At 55.5% G+C, this 24546-nt stretch overlaps 6 protein-coding genes across 6 annotated transcripts; 3 read left to right on the top strand and 3 right to left on the bottom strand.

The window, feature by feature from the left end:
- Positions 1-2539: 2539 nt before the first annotated feature.
- Positions 2540-7324, bottom strand: btb1 (BTB/POZ domain-containing protein 1; the record flags this gene model as incomplete). The annotated part of the gene is made up of 1 exon (XM_032019576.1): positions 2540-7324. One exon carries the CDS (start codon positions 7322-7324, stop codon positions 2540-2542), a length of 4785 nt encoding a protein of 1594 aa, XP_031883275.1.
- Positions 7325-9042: 1718 nt separating this feature from the next.
- On the top strand, positions 9043-10703 carry CGGC5_v014853 (putative mitochondrial 2-oxodicarboxylate carrier; the record flags this gene model as incomplete). The annotated part of the gene is made up of 8 exons (XM_032019575.1): positions 9043-9207; positions 9391-9421; positions 9479-9541; positions 9610-9632; positions 9701-9711; positions 9767-9796; positions 9848-9928; positions 9995-10703. The coding sequence occupies 8 exons, from the start codon at positions 9043-9045 to the stop codon at positions 10701-10703; spliced, it is 1113 nt and encodes a 370-aa protein (XP_031883373.1).
- Positions 10704-11332: 629 nt separating this feature from the next.
- Positions 11333-13961, top strand: CGGC5_v014854 (uncharacterized protein; the record flags this gene model as incomplete). Its single annotated transcript, XM_032019574.2, has 5 exons — positions 11333-11362; positions 11446-11464; positions 11671-12407; positions 12466-13830; positions 13890-13961. 5 exons carry the CDS (start codon positions 11333-11335, stop codon positions 13959-13961), a joined length of 2223 nt encoding a protein of 740 aa, XP_031883374.2.
- Positions 13962-14971: 1010 nt separating this feature from the next.
- bud22 lies at positions 14972-16490 on the bottom strand (the record flags this gene model as incomplete). Its single annotated transcript, XM_032019573.1, has 2 exons — positions 14972-16237; positions 16302-16490. 2 exons carry the CDS (start codon positions 16488-16490, stop codon positions 14972-14974), a joined length of 1455 nt encoding a protein of 484 aa, XP_031883375.1.
- Positions 16491-16878: 388 nt separating this feature from the next.
- SAT3-1 (Short-chain dehydrogenase/reductase SAT3) lies at positions 16879-17894 on the top strand (the record flags this gene model as incomplete). The annotated part of the gene is made up of 3 exons (XM_032019572.1): positions 16879-16981; positions 17039-17611; positions 17677-17894. 3 exons carry the CDS (start codon positions 16879-16881, stop codon positions 17892-17894), a joined length of 894 nt encoding a protein of 297 aa, XP_031883276.1.
- Positions 17895-18648: 754 nt separating this feature from the next.
- Positions 18649-19699, bottom strand: mic-33 (putative mitochondrial 2-oxoglutarate/malate carrier protein; the record flags this gene model as incomplete). Its single annotated transcript, XM_032019571.1, has 2 exons — positions 18649-18697; positions 18756-19699. 2 exons carry the CDS (start codon positions 19697-19699, stop codon positions 18649-18651), a joined length of 993 nt encoding a protein of 330 aa, XP_031883376.1.
- Positions 19700-24546: the final 4847 nt, after the last annotated feature.

The following is a 24546-nucleotide window of genomic DNA, read 5'->3' on the forward strand; positions in this document are numbered from 1 at the left end:
AGTTAGACTGGGCGAGCAAGCAAGCCAGCAGCAGCACGGCGCGACGACCAGAGAGGTGGTGATGAGCGAATGCGTGCGTGCCTCTCCCTCCAAGGTGTCTACCTACCTACCTACCTCCTTAGGGACCGGGACTGCGACTGTGACTGTGACTGGGGGGGAGGGAGGGGGGGATTTGTTGCCGCTGCACTGGTGCTCTAACAAGCATCCGTGGGCCACGGACCATGCACCGAGGCAGGTGTGGAGACGGGGAAGGGGACGAGCCTCCACGTCGTGGTCCAGTCCAGTGTTGGTATCCGTATGAGTCCCGGTCCACAGCCAGCGCGTGCAGGTGCAGGTGCAGGTGCAGGCAGAGGCGAGGCAGGCAGGTACCTACCTACCTTAGATACCTAGCGATGAGATGGGACGGCGATGGAGACAGGAGGGGTTGCACTGTCTCTATCTTTCTGTCTGTCCTTCTGTCCTTCTATCCTCACTATCTCTCATCTTCCCCCCTCTCTCTGCCGGTATGAGTTTCGCAACATCGGGCCAAGACTGCGAGGTTGACGTGCCCTTTGGAGTCATCCTGCAAGCCTAATCAACAAGACTCACCATCGGCAACACCTGCAGTCACTGTCATGCCATCCACGATCCCCGATACGGCCGCCCCAAATCCACCTTGCTTGGCTTGCCGCTGATTGCTTCCGCTATGCGTCCGAGGCAAGGGGGAGACCACTGGACCAGACCGGGGACACTGACAGTGTGTCTTGGACCACCCCGGACCTCACAATGGCCTCGCCCTCAAGTTCTCAACCCCAGCGTGGAGCCTGAGCCTGAGCCTGGCCTGAGCCGCACCTTATCGCCTCAGTCTCTCAAGTATTCTTGTTGGCTGCACCGCATCGCCGCATGGCACGGCGCACAACACGCAACCTAATGCTCCGCTGCTCCCTACGCAGTACCTTACACTACCTACCTCACCACTGAACCCGCAGTGATACTTCATGCATGCACTCTGAGGCGAGCCTCCCCAAGCAAGCCAAGGTATCCGTAGTTGGGTACCGCATCCTCGACTGCCAGCTGACAACCAGCACGACGATACCGGACAGGGTTATCCACGGCAACGCACTCCAACGTATCTCGGCCCATCTTTGAGGACATCGGCACCCTTGCCTCATGCCTTGATGTCCTGCTTCTTCCACTTTCCCCTGATAGCCCCGTTCTCTGCGGCTGACTTGCCTCGACCCCTGTGACATGACGGCCAGCAAGGTCGTCGTCGTCCGCAGTCCACCATTGACCATCATCAGCAACAACAAGAACAGCCACAAAAACGTCAGGCAGCACGCAGGGTCCAAGAAGGCTGTTGATACGACTCGCCTCAGACGCCATCTATGGCCTAAACGATACCACCGCCCGCCGGCCCTCGGTTGATCCCGGAAATCGGCTCTCTACCTGGCACTGGCACTGACACTTTGAGGTGGAAGCGTCCTGGCAACGCCCGCCTCCATTACCCCAACATGCCTTATCTCTGTCTCCTTCAGCTTCCCTTCCTCAGACTGTACGGTCCCCCCCAAAAAAGAGGCACCATCTATCTGTCTTGCGACCTATTACCTCTCTCCGTCATTAGCTGGCTCCTCGCATCCATCACCTACTTCATGTAGCGCCTGCGCCATCTGCGGCAGTCCAAATCAAGCAGCCAAGCGACCGAGTCATCCTCAATGAACTAACAGCACCAACCAGCACGTCAATCTCCTCCAGGCGCCTCCTCCTTCTGTCCCTTCCCTTCCGTCATTCCTTATCAAACCGCCCCGTACACCTCATGGAGCCGCCCGCCTCCCCGATAACGATAAGGTGAGCAACCCCCAGCCCACCCGACTCCACGTCCACTCCGCTCCAACGGCCAACACAACGCGAACCAACCAATCGTGAACCCACTTGCGGCACCCGACCCTGCTGCAGCAGGTGAGGTGACTTTCCTCGCTTCTCGCCTCCGCAGATCGGACCCAGTCCCGATGCCATTTGCCTTATCCGTACCTACCTGCCCACTGCCTACAATCACCCAAGGTGCCTTAGTGTGTTGTACCGCGTATGTAAGGTAGTGTGCACAATACGCTATTTTCTAACGACGGTTACGCAGCACCCGCCGCCCCCATCCAGCCGCCCCCATCAATACGGACGGCATGGTACTTCTAAGAGAGCCCGCCGATGAAGCTTACGATTCGGGGTAACCTTTCTTGGCAATGTTTCTCGTCACATGGCGCAAACGGTCTTCCAACATGACTTTCGAGGCCCGTCACATTCCCCATGTTAGCGTTGCGGATTCTTCTCGTCCGCACTAGCACCACCATCACGAACACTGCCTGTTCAGACGGCATGTGCACTCCTGTGTGCGAGTGAAGTCTCTCTATTCTCTCTCGTGTCGTCTATTAGCCCATGGGGACGTTTCAGTTTTTGAACAAGTCCGCGCACAAAACTCTTGTTGAAACCATCCATAACAGCCCAAGTCTTCTGGTTTGGCCCCGTGAACTCCTCCCTCCCTCCCATGGACGCCTACAAACCACGCAAATCAAGATGCCGATGCTGATGTCGGTGCTTTACCACCCCTGCCGCGTCCTCTGTGGCTCCGTCCTCGGGAGTTGTTGGACGCTGGCCCGCCCGCCGGTGGCTTCGGCGAACCAAGCGCCTCCGCGTTCCCAGCGCCGTCGCCTGAGGCCCCCGGCGGTCCGGCCCCTTTCCCCTTGCCTCCTCCCCGGCCTCGCCTGCCTCTTTTGCTGTCCTTCGAGCTCCTCTCGCCCTTGGCCTTCCCCTTGGCCTCTCGCCTGGCCTCTTCTTCCTGCACACGCCTCGTCTCCTGATCCCACCACTCCTGGAACTCCTGCTCCTGTTGAATCTCCTGCATTGACCTCTTCGCAACGGCCTCGCGCACAATCTCTTGCTCGCGCTTTTGTTGCCCGATAATGTCTGCCATACTCAGCCCCAAGGTGGGCTCCGCTTTGGGTGCTGGAGTGATGTACGATTTGGAGTGTGGAATGAGCGGCTTCGCGGGGGTTTGGCTCGAGGTGCCAGGGACGACTGGAGAGCTGCTGCCGCGAGACTGGCCCGGGAATCGCGTGTCGGGCGACGCTGCGCGTCTAGGGCTTGCCTTGCCTGGGGATTCCACTCCAAGTAAGGATGACTTGGCGGGAGGTGTCGGCTTCGGGGAGTCCTTGATCATGGTGTCTCTGAGAGACGTCTTGGGGCCGCTCTGCACCGACTTCCACGGCGCCGTCTTGCCCGCGCCGGATTCTTTGTCCCACGCCACTTTGGGCTGTTGAGCATCGGCTTCCAGCACAGCCTGAGCTGCAGCTTGAGCCTGCTGCTGCTTTTTACGCTCCTTCTGCGACATCTTTGGTTGAACTGGTTTGGGCGAGGCTTCCTTGCTCTTCTGGGCGGCGATTCCAGCTGATAAAGCAGACTTTATTGGAGTCTCGGTCAAAACCTGTCGCAAGTCCATCCTTTCCATCTGAAATCCGGATGAAGCCCACGGATTACCAGACTTTGAAGCGTTGCTACCACCGATATCTTGAGGCGACCGCGAAGGGCTAACACCGAACTGTGCAGACCTGCCCAATGGAGGGCTGACAACCTGAAATTGGGGCGACCCGGCCACAGACTGTTGCTTGATATCTTTCCATGGCCCTGGGAGGGATGGTAGCTGCTCCAGCTCCGATCTCTTGTTCTTGGTACTTGCAGCTTGTTGCGAGGGCGACATGGGAGGGCTAGCCACGGACGGACTCTCCTCGTCCATATCGAACATCAGATCGGCATGGGATTCCTTAGGCCTCAAACTGGGACTGAAAGGTTCATTGCGACTGGCCTTTGACTTGCGCCGGCCTTTGTCAGCGCTGGGAGAGGCAAAGCCAACGCCGTCATCAAGACTTCCAAACTTTGTCTTGAACGAGGAGGAAATCTTCTTGTCGTCGTCTCTCTGCGTTGATTTGAATGCCATCTCTCGCACCCTGCGACGACGTTCTTCGTCAATGTCGAGAGCGAGGTCCGGATCCTTCTCAAACAGCAACAGCTCCGCCCGGCCACTTCTGGCAAAGGGGTACCGAGCAAGCTGGTTCTCCCGAACAATGTTGTCCAGGTCCTCCAATAGTTCTTCCTCCAAGTCATCCAGCAAATGGTTCTCGAGCATGGACTCCATCTGCAGGCAGATGTATTCCAGACCCGCATCCTTGAACTCCGTCACTGAGCAGGGGCTGATCTCGTTCAGTAGAAGGGCAATGTTACGAGTCGTAACGAAACGCGCAATAATGAATTGGCAGATCTGCGATAGCCGGTCCAGCATGAGCTCGTTCGCAGTGCTCATTACGCCCATGACCAGCTCGGAAAACTCATCGATGTTGACAGCGCTTGTTTCATCAAACAGCTCCTTCCCGACGTCTGCGTAGAGGTAACGCAGCACGTACTGAAATGCTTCTGGGTCGCAGTGGCTGAGGTCGATTCGTACCAGTTCTTCTTCGTCGAGTTCGTCACGTCGGCCTGCAAGCCACATGCCCCGAGCTCGGCCATGGAACAGTCCTTCAAAGAACTCGCATCGCTGGCGCATAAGTTGACTGTGGATTGGCACCTCCTCCCCGTCCAGCTCGACCAATGCATCGGCATCCTCGAAGTATCTCGGATCTTGGATTGCTTTGGCGAAGTCCTTGTCCAAAGACTTCTCGGCCGTCGTCTGTAGGCGCGCAGCTGCTTCTAGCTTCATCATATCCAGCTTCGTGGCCAGCTTCATCAGTTCGTTGCGAACCTGACGATACCTATGCGCCAAGGACGGCGCTTGACGTGTGTGGTTCCAAGCTGGAATGACGGTGTCATCATAGCAGTAAACAACTAGGTTTAGCAAGGATAGTACATCAATAGCGTCGAAGGTGATGATCGTTTTCCCGTCGTCTTCTCCAATCCGCAGAATTTGAGGTATTTCGCGATCGCCACCGTTTCGATACTCACTGAGTGCTTTTCGTAGAACGGGGCTCCTTGCGGTAAGAAGCCAGGCATGTACTGGCACCTTAATATCTGGACTCGAGGAAGTACGCAGTTCCAAATCAAATTCAGAGTCGGAAGCCATCGAAAGAAAGTGACACAGATCGCGCTCCAGATCTGTGGATTTCAGAACCTCATACGGCAGCAAACCAATTCGGTATTTCAAGTCCTCTGATTTCCAGAACCCGAGCGTGTCCTTGTCACCGGGACCTGGCACTGAAGCTTCGAAATCGCGTAGAACAAGAAGAGACGCAATGTCTTCCCACAGCGACTGCTCGTTGACATTGACCCGCTCCTTCATCACATGGCAGTCTTTTCGAATTGCCGCGAAAGCGCCAAACGTAGAGCTCCTCACGGCGACAGCGTTTGTGACACTGGGTACTCTCTGGAATTTGAAGTCTTTCCTTTTGATGTCAGCCGATCCAGGGATTGCGGCGTCCTTCGCTTTGGTACGCTTGATGCGCCTCCAGACTGCGCCGGATTCCGTGCAGATGATGACGGCGCCGTGCTCGCCTACGCTGACCGACTTGACGCCATCCTTCCGGGCGTTCCAGATGCACTGGGGCGTGGTGACTGCACCCTTGATCTTGGATGGGTTTGTTGTCGATGTTGCCGAAGGAGTCGCATCCGCTTTGTGGTTCAGAGCCATGGTAAATAGGTCTCCCCTCGTAGTGACCGCGGCGATCGTCTCCCCTCCCGAGGTAATGCGGCTAACCTGATTTCTAGCCGAGTTGTACCGCGTCGACATGGATGTCGTGAACTGTTGGTTTACAAAGACGTCCGGGGACGGAAACTTGACGAAATTGTAGCCGTAGCTAGTGAAGACACAGACACTGCTGTCGGCTAAGAGACAAGTTGTCGCTTTGTCGATGGCCGATACAGCGACGATGGGGGAAGAAAAGAGAGAGGCAGCAACCTTTCGGGGGATTTGCTGGACTTCCAGGGACCTCGAGTCGGCGTCCATGAGAGCCAACTGACCAAGGTTTTTGCCCCAGCAGAACAGGGACGTGGATGTGTGTGCCACAGAGTGATAAGTTGAAGCTGCCACGCCGGCGATGGCCTCTTTCTTGAGTGTCCCAAACACTTGTCGTGGGGTGGTGCTCATGGGCTCCTCGTCTTGTCTGACTGGCGGCGGTAAGCTGTATCCGAGCTGGGAGTTGCTATTGGAACCCCAAGTCCAGAGCTCGCCTGCGTCGGTGACTGCCATGCTGTGATTCTGGCCAAGTGCCACTTGCACTACCTTCCTATCGGACAGACCTCCCTGGACAGGAACGAAGCGGAACTGCGTGTTTTCGTCGCCCAAACCGAGACGCCCGCCGCGTCCAACGCCGCAGACGTATAGGTTGGAGGCTGGGTCGGTTGTGAGAATTGCCGTGTGCAACTTGGAAAGGATTGCATCTTGAATGCGCAAAGGCCGATTTCTGATTAGGGCCGGAATCTCCTCCATGTCCATTGCATCAACCGAGACGTTTGCCCCGTGATCAGCCTCATTCTTCGTCTTTGTGAGATATTCCTGATAAAATCTCCGCACAAGTTGGTCCGGTCGCTTGAGCGTAATTCTCTCAGGGAACTGGCGATCGTCTTCATCGCCTACACCGAGAGATAGGTTTCTATTGCTTCCAAAAACGAAGAGCTCTTCTCCATCGGTGGCACCGTCGAGTGCGGCAACAGATCTCATCAACGCTTGGCCTCCATCCGAGCTGCCGTCATCCGAGTCCATGTCTGAATCATCCGAATCTGTAGCATCCCCAATCGTTCTAATGGCAATGGTCGAGTTGTAGAGATCGAAGGGACTGTTGCCTTCGCGATCTTTCATCTTGATGAGCTGGCCAACCTTGGATACAGAGGTGCCCAGGGTCTGTTCCGTCAATATCTTGCGCTCTCGCTCGAGCAGCAGGCGCGCGATCGCTACATTTCCCGTGTACAGAGCCCTGTGAAGGGCATTCCAACCGCTTTCCGGGTCTTGCACATACAAGTCTATTGCGGGATGGTCGAGCAACGCCTGGATGAAGAGGATGGCGTCCGAGGTAGTCGATGAGGCGGCACGGAGGAGGACGGTAAGACCAGCATGGTCACGGCTATTGATCTCGAGCCTACCCAAAGTCGAGTTCGAGTTCTTGGATGAGCCGGAGTTGATGCCTACGGCGGAAGACTTGCGAGTTTTGACATTGCGGGGAGAAGTCCCGTATCCTCCGGGACTGCCCCCCAGGGGCCCCGCGCCTATGCCCGGGCTCCTGGTCGCCGCCTGCGTCGAGTGAGCGGCCGGGGCCAGTAGACGCCGAAACCTTTCGACATCGTTTTCCCAGTAATATTTCCAAAGTAGATGACTCATGGGCAGGGGCAGGTAAGGAACCCTTCAAGCACTTGGATGACACCTCGCTGTGAGTCTCTAGGATCACGGCTTGTTTAAAGGTGCAGTTCCGAGCGCGAGAAGAGCGGAATGTTGGAGAATCGAGAGGAAGAGGTCGGTATCGATCGATGGAAGAGCCCAGAAATTTGCGATGTCACGAAGCCCTAAAGGAGGATAGGGAGCGGTTTATCGATGTTGCCACCTGGCTGGTGAGGTTCTAGCTTGTTGAGGATTCGATGCAGCGTCGAGAGGAGATGCGATGTTTTTGATAGAATACTCGGTGTCGCGAGAGCAAGGGCTTCGATTCGGATGGTTGGGAAGATGGATTCGAACGACTGGGCGTGGTGATGTCGAGGGTTGAAGGCAGTGACAGTCGCGGGGGGTGGGGTTGGATGTCGAGGAAATTGAGGGCATTGTGAGTGACTGTTCAGCGAGTTGTGTGCGCGTCAGAACCACGAAGGGCGCCGCGCCGCGAATTCCCGGTCCCGCGGGTGCTTTCGTCTGGTGTCGCGCAGCCAATCGGACCCCCGTCGTCGAGCTTGTGCTCTGGTTGCAGGCCAGACAAGCTTCACTTCAGGAGGTTAGCGTGCTGTACAGTTACATATCGAAGCCCTGGATGTGCTGAAGCAGCTGGACACATCCCGATGCGAGGTGGGGTGAAGGTACCTAGGGTTTCGTGAAGACCGGTTCCAGTGGAGTCGCTGTACCTACTTGGACACAGGTGCCTGAGTAGGTATCTGTGTATCCGTACGGCTTTGGATCATCCGACTCAAACGGTGGTGGTGCTGCGGCAATGATGAAGAACGAGAACACGTGCTGCCTTAATAAGCCACATCATCTATCATGCGAAGAGACGAAAGTCGCTTGGTCCATCTGCAGTGCCTCCGTTGCAGCAGTTCTGCGGCAAGGTAGCTATGTGGATATACATAGTACGGTGTTTCTTCCTAAGAATTAGACGCTCGAAACATTTCGCGGATACCTGCCGGGTTGGCTTTGGGCAATCTATTCGTACATACGCGTACTGGCGGGAGACACAGACTGAGGTGGAAGACAGCGACATTGCCTGCCTTATCCGTGCCTTATCGGTAGGTCCACGGGTGCCTTGGGTATCTACCTTCTTCTGTGGGGAGCTACCCCCGCCAGCTCCTGTACCCCGCCTGCACCTTGCGCGGGCTTCTATCATGTTGAAGCGCCTGGATCGCATTCGGGCGGCCACATGCGCGCCTCTCATTTGCCTGCATTTCTTGCTGCTTTTGGCGTCTTGGGCTGGATGTAATGAACAGTCAGGGGCATGGGCCAGTAACAGTCGGGTTGGACCGAGTTGCCATTGCATCCGGCTTTGGGAAATTTGGCAACTAATGCCGATGTCCAGTTCTTTGTTAGAGCATGAGGTAAGATGCGAAAGATACCTTACCCCTAGATGTATTTAGGCATTTCATCCCGAACAGGAACGGCAGGAAGGAAAAGTAGATGAGTGCACCGCAACGGCTTTGTGAGATTGTTTGTTGAGCTGCCAGTTGGATTAGAGACTCTGAACCAGCCCCGAGCAACAAAACAGCTCCTCAAAATCATTGGAGCGGACTCGCACCACTGGCCCAGCCGCAGTTGCGTCGGAATTGTCGCCCGAATCTCGGCAATGGACGGCAGTCTGAGGAGGTGCATTGGATCTTGGTGCAGCCGCAAGTCGATGAACAGCAAACATGGCCCGAGCCCTGGGGTCCCTGGGGGATCTATCTTTACCCCGGCAGGCCCAGGCGGGAGTCCCCCAAAAGCCAGAGCCGGACTATTGCAAATACGTAATCCCGTTAGCTTCTTCACCGAAATCCCGCCCTGTACACCGAGAGCAGGCCAATGAGAGACCTCTGGTGTGTCAGGGCCGATGACCAAACGCTGTAATGCCCGTCCTGGTGGAGTCCGGCGCGGCTCGGTAACTTGCTGCAAAGCCGATAAGGGACGTCCGGCCCTTGCGATAAGACTCCAGTTCCCGCTAATTTCAACTGTCGTCGTTCGATTTTCGCTTCCTCCCAAACTCCCACCAACGCACCAAGCCCGCCCGTCCTCCTCTCTTTGCGCTTCTCGGTAGGTCCTAATTGCCAAATACCACCCCTTGCGCCCGCTGACCTGTCCTGTCACAAGTTTCTTCCGCCGCCAAAATGTCGACCGAAAAGCCTCTTCCCTTCGCATACCAGTTCGCCGCAGGTTCGTCCACGAAATCCCCGTCCCCACCCTCGCGATATCGGACCCCGACCACTGACCAATCCATATAGGCGCCATTGCCGGCGTCTCGGAGGTCAGTAAACCGCCAGATGAACCCCCAGCGATAAAGTGATGGAAGCGCTTACCCTTCATCATGTTTAGATTCTGGTTATGTGAGTCGAACAGCTTTGCGACAATCTCACGTGCCCCGCCGCTGACCATACTCAGGTACCCTTTGGACGTCGTGAAGACGAGAGTGTGAGCTTCGCCTGGTTGTCTGCTCAATCGCAACCCGACTGACCAGCCCAGGCAACTTCAAACCGGAACGGGCGGTGCCGACTCCTACAATGGCATGCTTGACTGCTTCCGCAAGATTATCAAGAATGAGGGGTACGCAGCCCGTCCCACCTAGCGCCCGGCGATGAACTCCAAAAGCTTACCATCGCGAAAACACAGCGCCTCGAGGCTATACCGTGGAATCACCGCCCCCATTCTCATGGAGGCTCCCAAGCGTGCCACCAAGTTTGCCGCCAACGACGAGTGGGGAAAGGTCTACCGCAAGATGTTCGGCGTCGACAAGATGAACCAGTCCCTGTCTGTTTTGACCGGTGCTAGCGCCGGTGCTACCGAGTCTTTCGTCGTCGTTCCCTTCGAGCTCGTCAAGATCCGTCTCCAGGACAAGGCTTCCGCCGGAAAGTACAACGGCATGCTTGATGTTGTCCGTAAGACCATCCAGGCTGAGGGTGTTTTGGCCATGTACAACGGTCTCGAGAGCACCATGTGGCGTCACGTTCTCTGGAACGCCGGCTACTTCGGCTGCATTTTCCAGGTTCGCCAGCTTCTCCCCAAGGCCGAGACCAAGACCGGCCAGGTCACCAACGATTTGATCTCCGGTGCTGTTGGCGGTACCGTCGGCACGATCCTCAACACCCCTATGGACGTCGTCAAGTCGAGAATTCAGAACAGCCCCAAGGTTGCCGGTCAGACGCCCAAGTACAACTGGGCCTGGCCTGCCGTCGGCACCGTTGCAAAGGAAGAGGGCTTCGCTGCCTTGTACAAGGGTTTCTTGCCCAAGGTCCTGCGTCTCGGTCCCGGAGGCGGTATCTTGCTCGTTGTTTTCACCGGTGTTATGGACTTCTTCCGCAACATGAAGGCGAACGCTTAAAAGCACTGGCAACAAATTATAGATGATTTAACAAAAGACAAGAGGACCTGGATTGTACATCTTATACAGGCAGATACCATCACCGGGGGCTTCGATTTATGGCGCTCAGCAATGCAAACTTCTGTTCGGCAAAGAACTCGGATTCTCAACAAATCAACGTGACAGCCCCCTTCATTCAATTTAAAGACGATCGCGCCTTCCTCGAGTTTGAACTCTTGAGGTAGCAGTTCACTGGTATTAACACATCTTTATCAGCACAAATTCAGTGCATTGTCAACGATCGTTCCGTCCATCATCCCAGCTTCTCTTTTGGTGACAGATATTAAGCAAACGCTCTCTATCGCTCCTGCTGCCTTCACGATTAAACGTACTTCCATGCGAGCTGCTTGTTTCTTTATCGCTCGCCCTCGCACTTGCTATCTCTTTCAACCACACATCTCACTCACCCTCGAAGACTTCTTACCACTGACGATTTACGCATACTTCTCTTCCCCATTTCGCAACTTCTCACGATACGCAGTATCAGGCGTCGTCTCGAGCGAACTTCAGTAGCAGCTTCCTTTTTCGCCGAGGCACCTCGGGCCTGGCTTCTCTGGAGGCTGGTATCTACTGCCTTTCGAGTGCTTATGATGCTCGCCAACCCAACTTCAACACATCCAGTCACTCGAATCGCCTAATACAACGTCAGCATAGCCTACGCACTCTTCTTCTCTATGGTCAACTGATCGTGGTCTTCCGCTAGGAAGGAGCTTCCCAACGAGGTGAGTGGACCTTCCAGATTCCGATGTCCCTGCCCACAACATTACCAGGCGAGCTCCTTTTCAACTATTTATACCTCTCCAAGAAGATGCGCTGAGAGCTTCACTCCTCCTCTTCTGCAACCCCAACCCGTCTGCTACGTTTCTCACGCCTTCACTCTTCTTTCCAAACACGCTGCCAGCATGTGCCATCACTAAACAAAAGCTAGAAGTCTTTCGGTCGGCACTTGACGCGTTGAAAATGTCCTCAACTCCTTCGAGTCAGGAAGGGTCGGCCCTTCCAGCTGAAGGGTTGGATTCTCCTGCCCAGATGCCACGCGACGATTCACCAAACAGTTCCTCTTCGCCTTACGCCATGAACACAGGATTGATGGAACTCTTGAAATACAACAATCAGCATCATTACGACTCAGACAAGGACGAAGTCGACTCCATAGATGGAGATGGCTCAGACGGTTCCACTCCGTCGCCTGTAACGCTCAAGCAAGCGAAGAGAGAAAAGAGCAGGAAACCGGCTCGGAAATCGCCTATTTCTCCAGAGAAGGTGCTATCAACTGATGAGTCTGACTCAGAAGATTCCGACTCAATCGGCGACCCGGTTGAGCTCGGCCGAGTAGACCAAGAAGAAGAAGGACCAGACGCGATGGACAGCGAAGGCGAGACTGAAGATGACGATGGGGCCTCGAATCACAATTTCGATGATAATGAGAACGAGTCGTTCCGGCAACCCTCCGTCGACCTTGATCGTGTCGCTTGCACCGATGACTGTCGACACCAGTTTCGAGCCGCCTTTGGTACCCTCGAACAGCAGGTATCTGATCTCCAGGATCAGATTCGCTCTCTGACTCTCCAAAGTGGCGAGAAGGATCGACAGATCGAGGGGAAGAATAAAGAGATCGAGAGACTCAAAGGAAAGCCCGTACACCGGCAGCGAAAGACGAAAAGGGTAAGTTGCTATTGTCTTGAACTTCTCTTCAAACTTGACTGCTGACATAGCACTGCAGACATGGCCCCATGAACTTCGGCGGCTTCAAGCAAACGATCCGGAAGCGATGGATTACAAGAAGATCTACAACCTCTGCTGTAGAGAGGAGAACATGAGCTCTCGGGTGGACCTGATCCATCCTAATCTACGACTGCGCCACCCAACAGCCAGAGACGTTCAGAAAGAGATCGAAACGGAGATGTCAACAGTACAGCTCGATATTGAATCGGATGACGGAAACGAATCAGACACGACAGTAGTCCGAGCTCGCAGCCTATCCGACGCGTCGGAGGAGTTGTTCGTTCGGGACAGTGAGTCCCTTGAAGGCATCGCGTCATTGTCCACAGAAAAGGAAGCTGAGAGTCCATCGACGATGAGCGGTTTCCCCTTCAAAAAGCTGCCATCTGAAGTTCGAGCCAAGATTCTCACGTTCGTTTTCGTTCAAGACCACAAGCTGATGCACTGCATCTCTCGTCTCGACCCCTTCTTGGCTCCAGATGAACCAGTCCAGCCAAGTTCAAGGAGAACAGGCCTCTTGAATCGATTCCACGTGTCTGGTTCTTCGTGCAGTGTTACGTACGCCATCAAGCCGAACGAGCATCTTGCTCTATTCTTGGTATGCAAGGAATGGTACTTCCTCGGCGCGCATGCATTTTACGGCCTCAACACCTTCGCGTTCTCAAGCATCGGTGAGTTTGCCCGCTTCTTTCGCGGTATCGGCAAAGCTCGTAGCCAGAGAATCCAACACGTCGAATTGCTGTGGATTGGCAATCAATACAGAACCTTACCATTTCAGCTGGAGGGCAAGAAGAAGAAATACACGTCTCGAAGGACTTGGGATTCTTCGTTGCTGTGTGATTTACCGCGACTGAAAAGCCTCACGATACACATTAATGAGACGGGCAGCCAATACATCCGCCGCAAGCATGAGCCCTCAACTGTCAAAGATTTCATGGCGTCCAAGACCGCTGGCCAGCCCAATTTCCGCTTTGCAAGATCCCTAAGGACTCTGCAGGGAATTGACTACATTCACCAGCTTCGAGGCATGCAAGTCATCCGGTTTCTGGACTTCGAGAAACATCTCAAGCTCGGGGGCCGCCACGACATCCGTGATTGGACCTTTGGTAGAGACGTCGAGACAGTGACTACTCTTCCTAAGCCCCCTGCTGTCTCACAGGCCGCAGAGCTGCGGAATCTGACACCAATTCCGCGGGGATTTGTAGCTGAAGAAGGTCACTGGAAAGTGATCGAAGAGCTCTACAACACAAGTTCTGCGTTCGACACAGAAGGCTACCAAAAACCTGAGATTCGTTACGCCAGAGCTTGTCCACCTAGCACAGAGCACAGCTTGGGGAACACTGCTGAAGTCCCCGAGCACAAAACCGTCATTCGATCTCAGCAGACAGCCAGGCAAAAACGAAATGATGCTTCTGACACGGAAAGCACAAGAACCTTGAGCGACGCCGACTCAACTTCAAGAGCTACGGCTACGAATTCTCGGTCTATCACGACTGACTCACGGTTTTCTCGCGATGCTAGCGAACTTTCATCCGCCGGATCGAACTTTGGCAATCCTATTGATATTGACAGCTTCGAGCCGAGGAGGAGACTGCGCGAGAACTCCACGGCAAGTACAGGTCTTTTTGTAAGGCAGGAATCCTTTGACGGCCGCTCTGTCAGTCGCGGTGTGGCCCGACGGGCTTGGTCAAGCACCAGCCGCATTCCTTCCCCGACGCCATCAGTAGGTCGAGAACCGTCAGCAGGTCTCGATACAAGCGGGCTCTTCCTCCCATCGTACTCGCCGCCCCAACGCGGTCCTGCTTATCCCAGAGTACAAGCTCTCGGCGCACCCGATGGTGAGAATCCAAAGAAAAGACCATACGATGCAGACGAAAACGACCAGAGCGGCCTAGACTGGAGCGTTCCCTGCCCAGCGTCTTCCCAAAGCGGCTCTCAACGCATCCGACCATCCAACACCAACCCATTTATCTCTTCCAATCCAGATGTCCATTTCGGTATGGGCAGAATGTCTTCCGAGTCTGAGACGGACTTTTGCCCCTTCAGCAAGAAACAGGGCAATAAAAAACAGAAGCAAAACTAGCCAAAAACCGCTATTTTGGCATCAACAACTAACGTTCGCTCTTTCTTTCCGCTCATCTTTCTGCTTATTTCAGCACATATCGGATTTCACGACAAGTTTTGCTTTCAGGGACAACCAACCACGATGCCTGTTCTCTCAGCTTGATCTACTTTGGTTTTGCTTTTTTTTTCTTTTCGATTCGTTTTGACGCAGCGATTGCAGTTTACACAAGGCATACATACTTTAGGACGGAGCGTATTGCGATTTGGCACACCTCGACATGGAGTTACGGCAGACGTTCAAGGCACAAAGGCATGGAACATGTGCAGGTGGCCTGGCGCGAGTGGGCAAATGATCGACTGTGGGATCATCTCCTCACTTCATAGCCAGACAGACAGACGAATAGCGATTGGTTTCTTTTACTGCTGGTATCTCAAAAGGTGGCCTAAAACGTGATTTTTGTGCCCGTGAACGAAACCGTAGCTTGCGCCTCCTTGGCTTTCTTCCTCGCTTCCCAACTGGGGTGAAGTGGCCCCTCGTTATCCTTTTTAGGAGGCGGCTTCTTTTCGAAAGACTGAGATCTCTGGTCGTCTCTGCCTTGCCCCTGCCTGCCAAGAGGGTTAGACACACCCTTCTTCCAAGGCTTGCCGCTCTTGCCATCATCGGCCTCGACGGCTCCCTTCCTCATGTCCCAGCCGTCGTCCCGGCGCTTGCCATTCTGATGCTGCGACTGTTTCTTGACGTGATTCGCCTTGGCTCCGTACTTCTTCTCCCAGATAGCCTGGCGCTGCTTCTGGCCCAAACGCTTCTTTGGGGGGGCGATGTCGATATCCGACGCCTCCGATTCGGAATTCGAGATGTAGCCGCCCATCAGCGAAGGCAGGAAGGTCGTCGCTCCGGGCTTGCCTGTCGGCTTCTTGGCCCTAGCTTCCTTCTTCCTGCGGCTTTCTGGCGGGGGTGACGGGGAGAGGGACACGTTGGCCGCGTTGATTCTTCTCTGCCGATCCGAGTCGTTGCCCTCGTCGTCGTCCCGATCCTCCATCTCTTCGTCGTCCTCGTCGGGGTTGTTTTCGTCGTCTGCTGTGTCTCCGTCACCAACCTCACCGAGGAGCGCCTGGTACTTAGCCCTCAGATCCTCATCCCCGCTCTCTTCCTCGTCTGAGCCACCAAGCATGGCCTCCATCTTCTCGAGCGCCTTCTCCTCATCCTCCTCGTCGACATCATCGTCATCTCCTTCGATCTCGGCATCCTCGGCATCCTCGGCATCACTGTCGGTCGGGATCTCGTCGTCCATCTCGTCGAAGGGGTTTGTCTCCTCCTCCTTCTCAGCCTTAGAATGGGCTTTCGTGTCAGAGACATCCTCCGCTGCGTCCGGCTTGGCCCTCTTCGCCTCTCTGGGCTCGTCGTCCTTCTCTACCTCCTTGGACTCATTTTCAGCGCCCTTCTTGCCCTTCTTCTTCCTGTCCGGTATGGGCACGTTGAGGACCAAGCACACCGCTCGCACGGCTTTTTCGACGGCTTCTTTCACATGAATGCGGTTGAACAAGCCGCTAGTGACATTGTGCAGCGCCGCCTTCTCATCTTCCGATAATTCGGGTTTTGGGATGCCTTGCTTGACGGTTTCGGGTAGCGAGGGGTGCTCGGCGAGTTGCTTGATTTTGAGGAGGGCGGAGTTGAGGTGGGTGTCGGCGGTTTGTTGTAGGTCGAGAGACTGCGGGCGAAAGGTCAGCGATTGTAATGGGATGCTAAAGGAAGCAGACTCAAGTGTAAAATACCTTGAGAACTAGCACCTCACGCTCCAATCTCTTGATCTTGTCTGGCGTAGACTTGTCGTCGCGCAAGCGCTTGCTGTACCTCTGGCGCTCGAGGCCTTTGGCGCCTTTCAGGGCGCGGAAAATCTCCGTTCTCGCTTCCGTGAGCTTCTGCTCGAGATCGCTCTGATGTGACCTCTTTCGTTTGACCATCGTTGCGGTTGCAATGCCTGTCGGCTACTAAGTAATGCGTCTGCTGGAACAGTTGCGATGGAATGGGACGATGCAGAGCAAAAAATTGTGGTCCACCTGCGCGATAAGGTCCACTGGATAACGCGCGGAAAGCTTCCGGGCTCGAGCGCCGCGTGGGGCTGGAGTTTGGTGCAATGCCATTGGCCGTAATTCCGGTTCCGCGCATTGTAAGCATTTCATTGGCTAAAATGCTTCCTATCAGCATGGATGACGTTCTTGGAGGGGTCGTCCTGTAGCACCCACCCCGCGGCCCTCGGGTTCTGGTGCAGCGAGCTGTACATATGAGGTTCGGGCTTGTGTAAGTCATTCAGCTTTTCAACCAAACATCTTACAAGAAACAGCCGTAAACATGTCGGGCTCGAGTCACACAAAAGATGAGCTTGCGACCCTGGGTGCCGGCACCCTTTTCGGTGTCAATGGCATGGTTGCCGCCATCACCGGCGGCGGCTCTGGTGAGCTTGCCTAGCCGAGTCTTCCAAACCTCTTATCAAAGCTGACAAATTGTGCAGGTATCGGACTCATGATGGCCAAAGCCCTCGCTGCCAACGGCGCAGAGAAGATCTACATCCTCGGCAGGCGCAAGGAAGTTCTCGAAGAGGCTGCAGCGTCTGTTGGACCTAACGTCGTGCCTTTGGTCTGCGACGTGACTTCAAAGGATAGCTTGCGCGCGGCTGCGGCTGCGATAGAGAAGGACTCCGGCTTCCTCAACCTTCTCGTCTGCAACGCCGGCGTCGGCGGACCTCAGGTCAAGGCTGCTCCGGCGGAGATGACTGCTGCCGAGTGGGCCGAGCAGCACCTGGCTCATGACACGGCCGACTACTCGCGCGTCTTCGATGTGAACGTGACTTCTGTCTGGTATACCACGATGGCGTTCCTGAGCCTGCTTGACTTGGGAAACAAGAAGGGCAATCTCTTCCAGAGCTCCCAGGTCGTCTCGACCAGCTCCATCGGTGCTTTCAACAAGAAAGCGCCGGGCGGTTGGGCGTATGGCCAGTCCAAGGCGGCGGCGACGTTGCTCATCAAGCATTTGTCGAGCAACCTGCCTCAATGGAACATTCGCGCCAACTGCATTGCTCCTGGATGTAAGACATTGGAACGAAGCCCTCTTTAACATTTTCTACGAAAGCTGACGACCCCTGTCCTCTAGTGTTCCCAAGCGAGATGTCAGCTCCCATCGCCAAGCTTTACAGCGCAGACGGAAGCGTGCCAAAGGAGATGGTTCCCATGCAGAGGATGGGAGACACCCAGGACATGGCTGGCGTTATGCTTTATCTTGCTTCTAGAGCGGGTGCTTATTGCAACGGATCGGTCATCACTGTTGACGGCGGTAGACTTGGAAACTTCCCCACGACGTGGCATGCCTAGACGGAAATAATGAGCTTTGTAGAGTAAAACGCTTGACGCTGTTTACCAACGGGCAGTAAAGAAACCAGTGTGAATGACGAGAATGACCAAAGTCAGTCCGCAGATGAGACGTTAGGCGTGCCATAAGAATACCAGGGGAAATACTATCTAAGATGTCAGCTTTGCTCTCTCCTTGAGTCAACGCCTCGAGAAATAAATGTCTCATCATTCGGTGAATGTCTTGGTGACCGGTGAACCCCACTCTCGCCGATGCAAGGATACCGGCGTTTGTCAAAATCGCTTTGCTCTTAAATTTCACCGCCCCGAAATCTCACCTCACCAAAAGTCAACGCTCACCTGCACCCACAGACATTGTTGAGCTGCGCACAGTCATCACCACCACAACTAAAGAGGCGCACACATAAGTCTTGACAATTGTTTGTTCAATTTCGCGTGGGGGTTTACAACCCCCGTGTGTTTGTTTGACGATGTATGTACGTCTGTCTGTTCAAATGGTATAAACCCAAGCAAATAATACTCTTTGCCTCCCCCATGAAAATGCCAGCATTACGCCCATAGCGCCGTGTGGGAGAGAGACTGATTAACAGAAGGCAGAGCGCCCGAGAGGAAAAAGGATGATCGGGGATGGCTTGCTTCTGTTGCTGCTCTCCAAAAAAACAAAAAAGGAAAAGGTCACCTATGAGAGAAGTATTCCCCAATGGGAAGGGGAGGTTGTTGTCCATTCCGAGCGAACGTCGTGTCGTGCATCAAACATTTATTTGGTGATGAAGCCAAGGTAGTCGGCGACGATGAGCGTTACCATGCTGTGGGACGCACTGTTAGCACACTGGGATTCTGACGGGGTTGATAAAGTCCACTTACGCATGGGGAGCAATGCGGACATAGTATGTGCCGAAACCGCGGTAGAAGCGCATGACGCCCTCCTGCTTAGCAACCTTGGTGAAGCAGTCCGCCATGGACTTGTACGGGAGCTTGCCGTCGGGGCCCTTGGACTGCTTCTGAAGGCGAGTCTTGACGAAGTCGAATGGCAGAGAGAAGAACGAGGCGAAGAAGCCGGCAATGGCAGAGGCAGTCAGGGTCTGGGCCTGGGCAGACATTTGGGTGTTTTGCTTGAGCTGGGACTTGGCCTCGCTGAAGAAGGCGAGCTGACCGAAGTTGAGAGCCATGGCACGGACGACCGTGGGGGCGGCGCCGGCCCAGAGGGCGGTAACACCCTCCGACTTTGCGATGCTGGTGAGGGCGTCAATGACGCTCTTGTAGTTCTTGCGCTCAGCCAGGGGCTTGAGGCCATCGCTCTGCATGCGGATCAGAGCCAAGTCGGCCGGGTTGCCGAGCATGGCGGCCAGACCTCCGGCAGCGAGGCCGGCGGTGGCACGTTCCTTGAAGCCTATGGACTTGCCCTGCTCCTTGGCGCGGGTGCCGAGCTTGCCCATGAAGGTGTCGAAGAAGCCCAAGCGGGCCGTGGTGTAGACAGCCTGGCGGAGGAGACCAGCGGACAGGCCGGTATAGAGGTCGAGTGCCTTGCCGCTAGCAAGAATTTCTCTTGTGACGGACAAGGGAGTGGGCTTCGGGCCGCCAGCGACACCCTCGCCGGCAAGCTGGATGCGGACCTTGATCATGTCGACGGGCTGGATGACGGTGGTGGCGACCATGCCGCTGATACCGCCATTGATGAAGGGCAAAGCCGCCCGCATCAACGGGGTGTGGAGGAAGTCGTTGGCGACGGCGACGGAGTCGGACTTCATGACTTCGGACCCGCGGGTTCTAGCTGCCTCAGCTGCCTGCTTGAAGGTGCTAGAGCTCATGGTGGTCGAGGTGTATGTTACTGCAGCACGAGGGCTTGCAGTGTTCGATTCGGTGGTTGTTGTAGGAGGCGCCGTGTACTGACTGCTTCGGGACAGCCAAGTGTTGTCAAGTTAGGATGGCAGGAGAGCTACGGATAAGAAAGAGAGAGGCAACTAGTCAGCCCAAGTCCGGACCAAGGAGGTATCAAAGGTAGCTTTATAGAACATGAGCTCGCATCCTCCCTCCGTGCCTGTCAGTGCCTTGTGTTAGACACGCCCCCGGCATCGAATGCCAGAAGTGGTGGGGGTCCAACAAAAGCGTGAGACGGGACGCAAAGGCGCAATTCCACGTCTTGACGGCGGCAGGACCCCACATGCATGAGAACGGGCGCACAGGTGGGCAAGGTACACAGCTATGTGGTGTAGTAGATTTCAGAGATGCAGGCGTCTGTAGCTGTAGCGTGGACATGGTCCAGGCCGAACGCGATGCCGCGACCGAGGCGACGGTCCGGGTCGCATCGGCCTCGACGTTGACGAGGCGGTGGGGGCGGGGGGGTATGTCATCGGGAAAGATAGGGACGGGTGTGTGTATTTGGGCCGTGGTTAAGGTAGCCCGTCCCATGTAAGTCCTCGGGGACGTTCAATAGGGCGGGCTCCACATCCGGCCGGCGACAATGTCGAGTGAGGAGGGTGGGGATTTGGGATTGCAGTGACCGACTAGACACCAACTAGGCAATGTGGATTGGGGAGCCAGGGAACAAGAGAAAGAGACCTAGAACGAGCGAGCGAGCGAGAGAGCTGAGACGGATGGACCAGGATTGGTGACGGGGATTGCGCGCTACGCACAGCAGACTGCCGGCCGGCCTGCAAAGAGACAAGCCGCAGCGGGGGTGGGGTTGGGGGGAAGAACAGTCATGACGAGTGTGTGTGAGTGTGTGTGTGTGTGTATGGAAGAGAGAGAGAGAGAGGATGCGATTGGGACTAGCTCGGCGCCCTTGTTGAACGCCTCGCGTCCCCAATAAAAGTTGCGCGAGACATTGAGACATTGAGAGAAACGGTAGCTTCGTCCGACTTACAGAGGTAGGCAACTGCGTCTTGTAAGCAACAGTTTCGACGCAGAGTTCGACACCGTCAATAACACTGACTGTGGGTGTCGCCGCAACTGGATATGGATGAAGTGTGGTTGGTATAGGTCGCGTGCCTTTAGGGAAGCAATGAAAGCGAGGAAGGCGGGGTTTAAGGATGTTTGGAGCTGGCAGCTGGAGGAAGAGGAGAAGGAGGGGAAAAGCTGATCCAGCAAGCCACCGGACAGTCAGGCAAATAAGAGCAAGTTGCGGTGCGGTAAGTCGACAACAGTGAGCTTGTGAAGACGAAAAAGCCGGAATGTTGGATTCGACGTAGTTGCCTTTGCCTTTTCTTCGTAGGGGCGCCTCTCTCGGGAACGGTCGGTAGCTTAGATGGAGATGTCAGGTGCTCTCGGGACGATCAAGGTTCGGCAGCAGCAACCCCAGATGAGTCTAGTATGAGAAGGCGGGTAGAGGCCGTTGATCACCAAGCAGTAGCCTTGTTTGGGGTTTGGAGTAGACTGAAGGATGTAGGTGCTGGAGGATGAGGAGGACTGAGGCTCGACTCGTTCAAGGTAGACACCGTCTTCAACAGACGACGGACAATGCAAAAGCTGGTGGTGGAATTAAGGCAGTACTCTTCACGGGGGAGGTAGGTGTGCGAAGGTTGGACACGGCGTGCGGAGTTGAGGCAGCAGTGGTAGTGATATTTATCAGAGACACATGCCTTGATGTGCCACATAATGGTGGTACCTTGACCATGCCATGTCTCCGGGTGCAAGTGTACATGGAGTTGATACTCGGCGGTGATGAGGGCGACATGTACCTTTGGCTCGGTATCCGATGTCAAATGATTGGCATTTCACACAGTCAGAGAGCCAGAGAAGCCGAGCAGGCCCAGCAAGAACAAGCCAGCTCCAAGCTTGAAAGCCCCCCAAGCCCCCCCAGCCCCGAGGGTGTTTTCACAATCTGGGGGTAGGGGGAAAGCTTCCCACCCTCCCATCCAGACGCCGCTGTCCCTGGCCACGTCGAGCGCGCCAATGAGGATCATGGGATTTCCAGCGGGAAGACGTGGATGCGAAGCCAGGCGCATTGTGTGTCGCGTCGCTTTGGTGCCGTCCGGATGCGGGGTATGGGTTTCGGCACACCTCATTCATCAACGTGACGAAGGGTGGAAGAGGGGGTTTGCTGGGAGCTGGCTGGCTGGATGAATGGATGGATCAAGGGAGGGATCGAAGACGGGAAGGGTTACAGGGTCGAATGGATGGATACCCGGGGGAATCGCTCGAATCTCGGGGAACAGCAGCAGCAGCAGCAGCAGCAGCAGCAGCAGCAACAGCTCGTCGCCGACAACGAACGACGAGCTTGACCCGTTTCAGCGTGTGCAGATCGAGGGAGTATCGATGGAGGGTTGGGGACAGCGGACGGTAGCTGATGGGCCGGCAGGACAACGTCACCGGTGCCATTGAGAGAGGAAATCTCCTGATAATGCCAGCATTGGGGCAGACGAACGGACGACGGCCACAGCTGCTCTCCCCCAAGACGGTGGGCGGCAGGCTTGCACCGTCTGAGGATGAATGCACCCCCTGCGAAGACGGCAAAAAAGAGCAACAGCAATGAAACGGATGTCGATCGCTGGCTGAGCTGACTTAGGCAGTACCTACTTGGATCGCTTGGTGGTTGGCGCTGGCGATTCCATGCGATTGGATTGCTCCGCCTCCCGCCGACACGGCCAATGTCTTGTCCGCGGACGAGACTTGGGCGGGTGTTTCGTTGTTTTCTTCGTTACGGACGTCGAAAGTCCACTGCTGGATGATTGGAGTCGCGTGCATGTCTTGTTGATCGGCCTTTGTGGATAGACATGGAAACGGGATGCCATGTGCGAGGTGCGAGGTGCGAGGTGCGACGGGTGCATCCCCAACGCGCAGCTCTTCCCTTGGTGTTCTTGGGCTCTCCCCCTTGGTCCTCCCGAGAAGAGACGAGAAAGCCCCGACGATGCCGATCAAGCCGTTGGAATAGATCACCAGGTGCTTTGAAAGTTGGGGTAGGCAGCTGGTGGCCAGCACGGTCGCGTTCAGAAGCTGAGATGCCTTTCTGGTCTCGCTCTGGATGGGCGCGTTAAGCATGAATAACACGACGGGAGGTTAAGGCGGGCGGCCACTTGGGTTGGTACAAAAGAACCTATGACATTGGACGGCTTGGGATTGGATCTGGCTTACCTTAGGTAGGTGTGCAGCGCTGGGGCAGGTTGCGCTGTAAGTGCCCTGCTGGACCGGACTGGACTGGACTGGACTGGACTGGGAACGGCTGCCCTAGGCCGGGAACCGCCTGCCTGCCATCTGCTGCGAGAATGCGGGGTAGTGGCACACGGGCCATCGAGGCCCACTATATGGCTTACGTACACATGCGCTAAGGTAGCCGCCTATCGATAAAACGAAAACACCCGCTCTGCTGCCGCCAAGTGTCCTGTGCCGTCCAAGCCCAGACCCTGAGGTGGCCGGCCCCTCTGCCTTCTCAATAGCTGACCACTCACCATCATCATATTGTCCTTACCACACACCTAAGCACGTAACGATTGGACATCCTCGGCCACCACACCTCCACTGACCTTGGCTCACCGAGGACGTCCAATGTGACATGTTTCCAACGCCCGCGTCCCGTTGAGTCTGCCGCTCACCTCGCACACCTCGCTCATTGTGTCTCACCGAACGGCGGCCCGTTGAAATTATTGAGAGACGATCCGACCCTTTGTGTGTGTTGTTGTTGTCTCTTTGGCCCCCAACACCCGCGCTATTCCCGGCCCACACGCGATATCTTCAACGCCTCTCGTCGCTGGCATGCAGCCTGTGAACCTGTTGAGCCACCTGGGAGTACTAAGTAGCCCTACCGGTCTTTGCGGCCCCAACGAACCGAAGCCGTCTTGGGTCGGTGAGCCAATCTCGGCCCTCAACCACGGCAATGTCGCGGCGGTCGGGACCACCGCGGGAACACTGAACCACCACGCATTGCATGCTTCCACTCCATAGGTGCACGCATCCCCTTGCAGACTCCCCAAACTCTATCCCGTCCATCAACGATAATCTTCGGCTATCGAGAGACGAGAATCAACAATTGAGGCCTCCTCTTCCAATCATCCAGCCACCCTCCCCCCGATACCGCCGCGGAAACTCGCGGCCCAAGACACCATGTCTCTGTGAACAACACCAAACACAGCAAGGGTCCAACACATCTCATCCCCCCAAAAAGACATTGCTAAACCTTGGCTGTCAACCTCATATCGGCGTCTTCAACATTTTCGCCGTAAGAGCGAAGACGCGAGCTGCTAGCAATAGCCTCACCATCACCCGTGCGTCATGTCACCGACCAGGACCTTGCATCAAGGGTAGGTGGGTAGGTAGCCAGGGTGCTGCGTAAAATTCCCGGGAGCTCGGTTCGGGCAAAGCCACTGGTGGAAAAACGACAAATTCCCAATTCCCAAAATCCATGTTTGCTCATCGTCTACAGAGTACAGCCCGACCCCGGAATTGTCTCTGGCGAATCCGGTTCCGCGCCCAGCTCATTCCGGAAATACTCAATGCCTCACCTGGAAATTTACTATGCACCTCGGTCTTTTCCTCCCTTCCTACAATTGTGTCACTGGCCTGTAAAGCCAGGAACCTAGCGCGAACCTGCGCCTGTGCTCCATCCCCATCCCCATCCCCATCCCGCGGGATGACGCTTGTCCGTCTCAAAGAAGGCTGCGCTGGGATTGGACATGGAAACGTCCACCGTCCATCGTGGCGGTCCAGCTGCATTTCCACACAT

This window comes from Colletotrichum fructicola (genome assembly GCF_000319635.2).
Source record: "Colletotrichum fructicola Nara gc5 chromosome Unknown KSG_Nara_v1_contig09, whole genome shotgun sequence".
Taxonomy (NCBI): Eukaryota; Fungi; Ascomycota; class Sordariomycetes; order Glomerellales; family Glomerellaceae; genus Colletotrichum; species Colletotrichum fructicola.